The following is a 9,152-nucleotide window of genomic DNA, read 5'->3' as shown; positions in this document are numbered from 1 at the left end:
CATAAAAATAATAAACACAAAACGCTGGGTCAAATGACCCAGGACCATGACAGAAAAATAAAAGATGAGAGAAGAAATTGATGACCAGATAGGCAGCAAACGAGTCAGGTCATGCAGCAAATTCTCAGACATCACCTCAGACAATGATCAAGATCCAGATGACCGTGTGTCAGCTCCATCTACATCAGCTGGACACTGGAAGCAAAAATTAAAAAGGACGATGAAGAACAAGATGGGAAAGACAGAAAACAATTCAAACAGGGATTTTTGCTGATGGAAAATCAGCGTTACACCCCACCTTTCAAGCCCAGTGTCCTACATGTAACATGCTCAGAGACTGAATCTCGGCTGGCCCCCTCTGACCCACTGACTTAGTTTCCTGCCACCAGGGACCTGTTTACCGCACTGCCCCTATACCACCTGTGGATATCTGTTCAACCTGTGACCCAGTATGATTGTGCATACAAGTGGAAAGCAACATATGTCTCTTATATCACTGGTACCTTGTTAGATGGTGATGATTGTAGTCTCACTGGTCGCAGACATGGAGGGAGTGGTCCTATTGGTTGGCTCCCACATTAGGAAGGCGGGGTTGGGGCCTTCCTATCACCATTGTGCTAACGTAATTAAACAATAAATAGCATTTACAGCACCACCATCTTCAGATAGAAAAACACATTATGGAACGCTGTCAGTTGTGTATTGGCCTCCCCACAGCCTGGACCTCAACATTAGTGAATAGTGGGATCATCTTGACAGAGAACGGAAGGAAAGGCAGCTAACATCCAAAGAAGAGCTTTGAATGCATCTCTTTATCCTGTCTTCCTTCTCTCACCCCAACCGGTCGCAGCAGATGGCCGCCCCTCCCTGAGCCTGGTTCTGCCGGAGGTTTCTTCCTGTTAAAAGGGAGTTTTTCCTTCCCACTGTCGCCAAAGTGCTTGCTCATAGGGGGTCATATGATTGTTGGGTTTTTCTCTGTATCTATTATTGTACAATCTACTGTACAATATAAAGCGCCGTGAGGCGACTGTTGTTGTGATTTGGCGCAATGTAAATAAAACTGAATTGAATTGAATGTCCTTCAAGAAGCCTGCAGAACCTTTCCTGAAGACTACTTTCGATATAATAAAAAAAAGAAAAAATTAAAGCAAAGGTAATGACTAGTTTGGGTGTTGTTGTCCCCTAATAATCAAGGAAAAGTAGTAAATCCACAATTTAAAAAAATGCTTTTATTATAAATAATCCTGGTGTGGATTAGTTACTTACACATCAAACCAATGTTTTACAGGCAGAAGAGTGCTCATCTGAGTTTTTACAGACCCAGAGTCAAGTTCACACAAGTTTAGCATTCATCACCTGATCAGTACGCCACTGAAGCAGACCCACTCTGCTCTGTCTTTGAAGATTCACCATAAGAAACTGGCATTCCTTGCTCCAACTGTCCACAATATGAAAGTCACAGGAAAAACAGACATGTCTTTTGTTTGTTTGTTTGTTTTCTTTAGCCCACTGTGGTGCCACTTAACATCCCTGTGTTTGAACAGTACACTTCAATTCTGCTTTAACAGCAATCCTTGATGTGCAGGGAAACATCAGGGTTAGCAAGCTCACAGTGCGAATCTTCTTTCTCTGGTACACATGTGTAATATTTATGTTTTTGTCCATCGAGCCACTCCATAGAACTTCACCGCAAGTAATATTCAATTGCAGCAGAGAATGCAGCAAAGCCTCCACATCCCAGAACACCAGCCTTCAGACCAGCTGCAAAACAGAAAAATAAACACGTGGACAAAATGCATAAATTTGTTGTAATGCAAACTGTTAGTTAATAAAGTAAGTTACATACCACGAAAGCCAATAGCTCCTCCAGTCACACAACCACTGTACACAGCATTCTTCCAGTCAGATTTGCCTCTGTGCTGTAAATGAAAAACAGGTACAAAAAAGACAGTTATTACCACAGTGTACTGCAGGGATAGAATAAAAGCAAGAGATGCAAAGCAAATATAATACTGGCATCTACATTTTAGAAAGAGGAGTGACTAATAAGAGATAGCTGGCATCTACCTTTCCTGTACTATTTGCACATTTACAAACTTAGCGTAAGTTGCAACTACTTTGCTGAAATTGATTTGCTGTCCACATATATAATATGTCTTCAGTGATTCTGACAGTGCTCTAGTAATCTGACCACATATTGAGAATTTTTCCTCTTTGAAGCCATGTTATGGATTCACATCACATTTCAAACCCTTGTTGACAAACTGTTATCATTATTTCATTCATTCCTTATTATTCTAAAGAGACTGGTGGATACATTGAAAATTAATCGCCTTTGCTCATTTTTGCCTTTTGTTCTAAGCTCCAGTGTGAGGTTATATATCCACTATGAGTCTGTCAGACCCCACAGGAGGATGTAAGATGCTGTGACCTACTGATTCTATGATGCACTCTGTACAGGAGAACATTGCGCCCACAATGGCAAAGTTCTTGGCATAGGACATCCCCCTCTGGCCCATGTCTTTTAGAACCTCTCGTGCTGTTGGAGTTCTCAAAGGGTCTTTGGGGTCGATGCCAACATTAGTATCAATTCCAGCTGTGAAAACACCGAAAGCTCCTCCAAGGACGAACCCTGTGGTGAGCAAAAACATCATCAGACTTTTAAAATTGTAATATATACAGATCTTTTCTGCTATTGAGCTGATTGGCATTTGGGCAACATTGTGGCTTTATTATAAACTGATTATTTGATACCTGTTTATTCAAAAAGCTCTAAAATGTTGCTTTCACGTTTCTTATGTCTGAACACAAATACATAATCTTAAAACAAGACAATATCGATGACTGATTGGTTTGATCAGGTGACTGATTAATTTGCTATTTATTGGTATAATAGCATTACAGCTCCCATAGCCTAGTATATCTGAGGTGACCTAGCACACGAAATATTCTGCACGAGCAGCCAAACACGCACAAAAACACCAAACCCTTGTGATGTTTGTTACACTCTCAATGTCTCCGTTTACCTCCCACACAGGCCAGCAAAGACTTGAAGGCGCAGCTCTCCATTCCCCTCTCGATCATCTTCTGCTCGTCGCTTTTCGGAGGCACGGGCAGCCCCCCCATCACGGCGGGGTTCAGGTCCTTCACGGGCCTCTTGTCACCGATAAGATGCTCCAGAATCATACTGTACTGAAGAGTCGGGCTGTCCACGCTCGGGCCGACCGAAGCTGGACCTTGTGGGTTGGAAGCAGCAGCATTTGCAGCTCTCGTGGAGGCCGCCATGTTTCTCAATGACAGAGCTTCAAGTAAATGTCGTCGAAAGACGAGCGCGCGCATATTCGTCCCATTTGTCTGCTGATAGAAATAACGGTAATTAAAGTGTTTAGCTTCACAAAAACACGAACAAACCACGATAGGTTAAATAATAATAGTGTGTATTCTCATTTATTTTTTTATAAAAATGGTTTTATTCTCTCACTAAAAGATTACTTTGGTTAATTTTAGCACATTCGACACAAAGTCAACCTGTACTTAAAGTGTGTTTGAGGAGTTTATGCTTTGCGTGCGTAACCCTTAGTCTACCTACATTGTTTCCACTGGATTATTGTATAAAATAATAATTAGATAACATAACAGAATTTCGCAAGATTATACTAGATCTTATTGATTACTTTACATTTTATTCGGTTTTATTATATTAATGTCTTCTAAATTACTTTTATTTTTGTGTTTATTTTATCATTAATATATTTTTTTTTATTATTGATGTCTGTTTTCTTTATTCAATACTCCTGTCTTTATTGTATTATTTTTTATTTATTACAGTTTATCTGTCTCGCCTGTCACTCATCTGTGAAGCACTTTGAAGCACACTAAACTTCAAACAAAGGTGCAGTACAAATTAAATTGACTAAATAAGTTTACACCTGAGGCGAAAATGCTGTTCCTTACATGCTGTCTTATCATTTTTCTGTCCTGTTAAAAAAAAAAGACCACATTTCCCAGAAACCCCTTAAACACTGCGCCAAAGCATATGCGCCAGACTCGCTTCACGCGCTCCACCTATCGGCTCGAGCTCAGACTGCCGGTGGTGAGACCTGCGCGAGGCGGCAGCATCCTGTCAACACAGCAGCTCCACCGCAGTACGGAACAGGTGAGATTAATTAACACTTGTTTATTTCTCATAGCCTGTGGCCTTTCTGCTTTTTTCGTCCGTTGTTTGGGGTGAAATTTGTAAACTTCACTGTAAAGGCTCTACTGTTTCTCGGTGTCTAAATTAAAGAATGGGCCACAGAGAGTCGCTCGGGTTTCGCCGAGTTACACCAACGTAGAAGTGGCTGACGGTAACATGCTCATTGCCAGCATAGTCACTGTACACGTCTATGCTCCTTTAACGTAACGACTTAGTCATTGTGAGAGCAGACGCGTTTTTCCTCAAACGATAATAACGGCTGTCATAAAATTATAGCCCGAGCCAAGGGGACGTGTTGTATTCACGCTAATTGAGCGTGGCACTGTATGACTGCAGTGATGGCCAACAGTAAGTGGACTAACACCACTAACGCTGCATTTCATGTCCCATTTTCCGCAGCTGCAAATGTCCATCCTGAATTTTTCAGTTTACTGGCTAAGGTTGCACCATCGCGAGTCCAACAGGATTCTGCTTGAGCAGTATTTATGCCTTCTTTATAAACATTCAAATAAAAGGTATTAACGCGGTGATAGTGTTGATGCCTGATAATGTAACACTTTGTAAGTTTCCTCCTTAAGGAAGAACGGGTCAACTTCTTTAAACTGGTCTGAATATTACGCTTAAAATCTTTTCTTTGGTCTGTATTTATTTTGTTGGTGTACAATGTGTCTGATATAAATATCTAGCACTGGAATAAGCTTATCCTCTTGTAAAGTGGAAAGTAACCCCAGGTTAGTCTTAAAACCCCTGCTAAGAGAGGTCAGTCAGGTCCTGGTTTCCTGTTAGATTTTAGTTTTGTTTTTTAGTGTTTGTCTAACACTGCTCCCTGACAGAAACCTGAAAAATGCAGAGATAAAGTTACTAATGTTGCTCAGGCTTTAAGTAAATTTTGATGCTAATGGCAAATTACCTTCAAAACTGCCTCTGTGTGCTGCAAGCTGTTTTTCTACACGTCATCAGCCAGCCAGTTGTTCCCAATTAGAGTTCTGTGTGAAGCTGTCAAACATGTCTTTGTGTTTTCTTGCAGGTACTTGTAAAACGTTTGTTGGTTTTGACTTTAGCAGATCCTTAAATGTTTCATTATGACAAATTATCCTGACTAAGCTTCTATGTGTAATTTTTCTCTCACCAGGTAACCTTTAAATGTAGACTTAAAAGATGGGTTCCAGAAACCCGCCGAGTATCTAACATAATTATGCCTGAATAATAAACTTCAGCAAAAGAGAACATTTCAGTAATGAAAAGAGAGGAAAAATTAAGAAGCCAAATACATATTTTGATTGCACGGCTCACTTTATAGTCCTGTGACAAGTGAACAGATGACAGTTTTCTCTTTTGAGTATGCAAACAGAAAAGCCAGTTCAAACATAAGAACTGCACCAGCCCTGGTGAGGTTTGTTTTTAGGTAATTGAAGGCTTTGCTTCTCATGGTTAACCATCCAAGAAGGGGAAATACTTCATTGGTCTGTGTTCAGGACACAAAGAAACTCTATTGGATGTCGATCATATGTCAGCAGCATGATGGGCAGTCAGACAGTAGCGCATTCTAAAGTGGATACATCAGGTTGTTAATTTCTGAACATTAACTGATGAAATTGGTTCCTGCCTTTTCTCAATCTGCGATACACACAGATCAGCCACAGCATTAAAACTGCAGGTGAAGTGGGTGTAATCCATCCCTGGGTAAACTCTGGTCCTGGGATTCACCTGGATATTACGCTCACTCATACACCCACTTCAACATGATAACAGATCAAGCACACGCCCTCCTCGTGGTTAACATTCCCTGTAACAGTCAATAACTTGGTCAGGAATTAGGCATGAGGGCCATAACAAGGAGTCTGAAGCAGTGACCCTATCTCCACTATCCACACTTTGCAATCCCATTGATCATCTGTGGGATGTGTTGGAAGAAGTCCAGTCCACAGAAGTGCCACCCGGCAACTCACAGGACACAGAGGATCTGCTGCCAACATCCCAGTGCCAAACACCACAGAGGTCATGTACATATTGTAATAGGTCAGAGCTTGTGTGCTCTCACAATGAGGGCACATATTAGGCTGGGGGTTTTAATGTTGTCTGATCAGTGCATGCAAGATAGTTTCAAGCCAGAAAAAAGACAGAATAATAGGGTTGCCATCTTTGCAGTAGAGGTACTTGGAACTCTTTAGAGCAGAGGTCCCGAATCCCAGTCCACGAGGGCCGGTGTCCCTGCAGGTTTTAGATGTGTTCTTGATCCATCACAGCTGATTTAAATGGATAAATTACCTTCTCAACATGTCTTGAAGATCTCCAGAGGCCTGGTAATGAACTAATCATGTGATTCAGGTGTGTGGACCCAGGGTGAGATCTAAAACCTGCAGGGACATCGGCCCTCGTGGACTGGGATTGGGGACCCCTGCTTTAGAGTCTCCAGTGGTGATTCTTCCTCAGTTGATTTTTTTTTTTTTTTTTTTTAAACTCCCCTCACCCTTACAATGCTGTGATTGCAGCCATTCCCCAACTCAGATCAGTGGCCTTTGATCAGTGGTTGTTGATCAATGGTCATGGGAATTTGCATAATTATGATGAGGCAACTGACCTCCCAGCCAGTCAGTTTCTTCAGTGGGCTGGTTTCAGTCATTATGCAAATGTACTGTTTATAAGATTGGGGAAACCTGCAGTCAGCTGAGACTGAAGAAGTCACTTGGATGAGTGACGAAACGTTTCTCCCACTGAAAACGCTACGTCCAGATGAACAGAATCAACTTTTGGAGGTTCCCTCATCCTATGTTCAAGTCATTATCCACACTAATTCCTGTCACTGGTGTGATATTTATAGGCAGGGGATATGTGGGGATCACCCTTGTCCAAGGGTAGAATGGTTTGTTTTGTTAGAAAATTATATCTAGTGGTCTCTTTCAGTGGTTCTGCTCAATGAAAAGAATTTCAAGGTCTCTGGTTAGTGCTGTCCCAGGTGCCCAGGAATAACTCCTGTTAGTGCTAGTATCCTGTAATCATTTAAGTTAACTATACTGCTAATGGATAGCAAGAGGAAAGTACCACTGAAGTCCTGATATGCTGTGTGAAATGAGTCTGCACTGGAGTAACCTTTTCCTGATTTAGTAATCAGAATCATAATACTTTATTAATCCCTAGGGTTTTCTGGTTCTGATGATAAAAACAGTGAAAGGCAGATACTACAGTGATTTTAGTCCGCTATGCTTAATCAGGTAAGACCTCATCACAGATATTTTGCCAGGTTACTTCATTTGGATTGACATACCACCTTAAGAACTGCTGACTCAGTGTAAACCTTAAGACATCAGTAACTCATCTTAATTCATATGTACACTGTCCAAACCTCCAGCTCCCCTAAAAGGTAGCTTGGTGGCTGTGAATAGATACTATAATTTTAATTTCTAAATATATTGCAATGCTGTGAAAAAGTTTAAAGTCAAGATTTAGTTTTCCATATTTTGTTCTGTTTCAGAGTCATAAAAAATTCTACTAATTTTTAGATTATCAGATGGACTGCAAAAAAGTTGAAACATTTCAAGGACCACTGATAGAAGCTTTCCAAATTCATTTTGTACCCTTTCCTTCTGCTGTTGAGTTGCAGCATATTTAGAAAGGCGATGTTGGGTAGAGGTTAAGGGGAGTAACTGAATAGCCATCTGGCATTGTTTCAGAAGTCAAGTGTGGGTCATTGGTGAGTATTGCCGGTCCTTGGTGTAGTCTAAAGTACATTGTCAATTCAATAGTGAGGAGGGACAATTCTGTAAAAGATGGAACCAGTTAGGAAGATTTTCAAAATATGTGAATATCTGCCTCATCTATAACTCTGTGGACACATTGTAGCTTGAGGAAGAGAGAGTCTATGTCGATGTAAAATAGAAAGCATGTGTTGTTTTTAAAGCCTGTGCATGTCAATGTTTAGACTGTGGGCTTGTTCATAAAGTGATCACCTTGGCAACACTTTCTTTTGCATATATTTTTGTGTAAAGTCACTGGGAATAAACAAACCAACGTGTTATGTGGCTTTAAATTAAATTGATTATATTAAGAAATGTTTAAAGATTCAAATGAAAATGAAGCTCAGGGTCTGTGTATCAGTTCAAATTAAGTGTTAAATAAGAGCAGATCTGTCTGAGTATAGTTCATAGTTCCAGTTTGACTCAGAACTGCAGGGTGTTGTGTTGTCATACAGCTAAAGTATAGCTTGAATAACTGTTTTTGCTTTAAGGTCCATTTCCCAGAGCGCTCTCTCTGTGTAACCATTCATTTAAAATTTATTGCTCTGCATTTTGACCCTCTTGTCTATATCAAGAATAGCTCTAAAACTCTAATATGGTGCCAATGCTAATATAAAATGGAAAGCCAATTCTAAGCCTGGTGTGGTCAGTCAGCTCTTTTCTATCCCTGACACACTTGTACACACTCATCTGAGAACAAAATGGTTCTTATTTGTCCTTAAGAGGCAAGGTCTGGCCTGTATACAGTTGGAGTGGCATGTCCTTTACTGCAATGGAGGAGAATTTAATTGAGGAGATAAGGAAGAGATTGGATGATTGGAGCAGAAATGAGTACTACAGTGGGATTCAATCAGTTGAATAAACAGAAATACCTTTGTTTCTGGTAGTACGCGTGCCTTCTGAGAAAGTTGTTATATTCTGGGATATTTTAACTTTTCCTTTGTAGAGGCACAGTTGGATTCCAGCTTTCACATTATTCCCAGGAGCAACTTTCTGTCTTTTTTTTTTCTTTTTTTTTTTTCCTTAAGCTAATGCTCCATCTATCAAAACGCTAGTGGCTAAAAGCCAGTGCACTACGTCTGTCTGAGAGCATTCAATAAAGAAGGTAACTCTAAGAATATTTTTCTTTTTGGCTGTTTTTAGTTGATTACTGTCCAGGAAACTGATTGCATTCTTGACAAGCATCGCAGTCTAACTGAGTGGCTCCAAGGAATGCTTCTGTT

General features: G+C 40.5%; 2 protein-coding genes across 5 annotated transcripts in view; one reads left to right on the top strand and one right to left on the bottom strand.

Annotated features, from left to right (window-relative positions):
* Nucleotides 1-1,207: 1,207 nt before the first annotated feature.
* timm22 (translocase of inner mitochondrial membrane 22 homolog (yeast)) lies at nt 1,208-5,176 on the bottom strand. The gene is made up of 5 exons (XM_031754745.2): nt 5,106-5,176; nt 3,027-3,357; nt 2,436-2,632; nt 1,847-1,919; nt 1,208-1,761 (listed from the first exon to the last, which is right to left on the bottom strand). Exons 2-5 carry the CDS (start codon nt 3,337-3,339, stop codon nt 1,685-1,687), a joined length of 660 nt encoding a protein of 219 aa, XP_031610605.2. The 5' UTR covers nt 3,340-3,357; nt 5,106-5,176; the 3' UTR covers nt 1,208-1,684.
* The window catches only part of specc1 (sperm antigen with calponin homology and coiled-coil domains 1), a 74,411-nt gene continuing 69,314 nt past the window's right edge, over nt 4,056-9,152 (top strand). For 3 of the 4 annotated variants that reach the window (XM_031754729.2, XM_039618087.1, XM_039618089.1), the window contains exon 1: nt 4,056-4,156. The gene's annotated coding sequence lies outside the window, so the exon portion shown is untranslated. Of the gene's footprint in view, nt 4,157-4,377; nt 4,544-9,152 lie in introns of those variants that run through there. The other variant, XM_039618086.1, reaches the window with a different exon arrangement.

This window comes from Oreochromis aureus, linkage group 10 (assembly GCF_013358895.1).
Source record: "Oreochromis aureus strain Israel breed Guangdong linkage group 10, ZZ_aureus, whole genome shotgun sequence".
Taxonomy (NCBI): Eukaryota; Metazoa; Chordata; class Actinopteri; order Cichliformes; family Cichlidae; genus Oreochromis; species Oreochromis aureus.
This window is presented reverse-complemented; position numbering and strand designations above follow the sequence as displayed.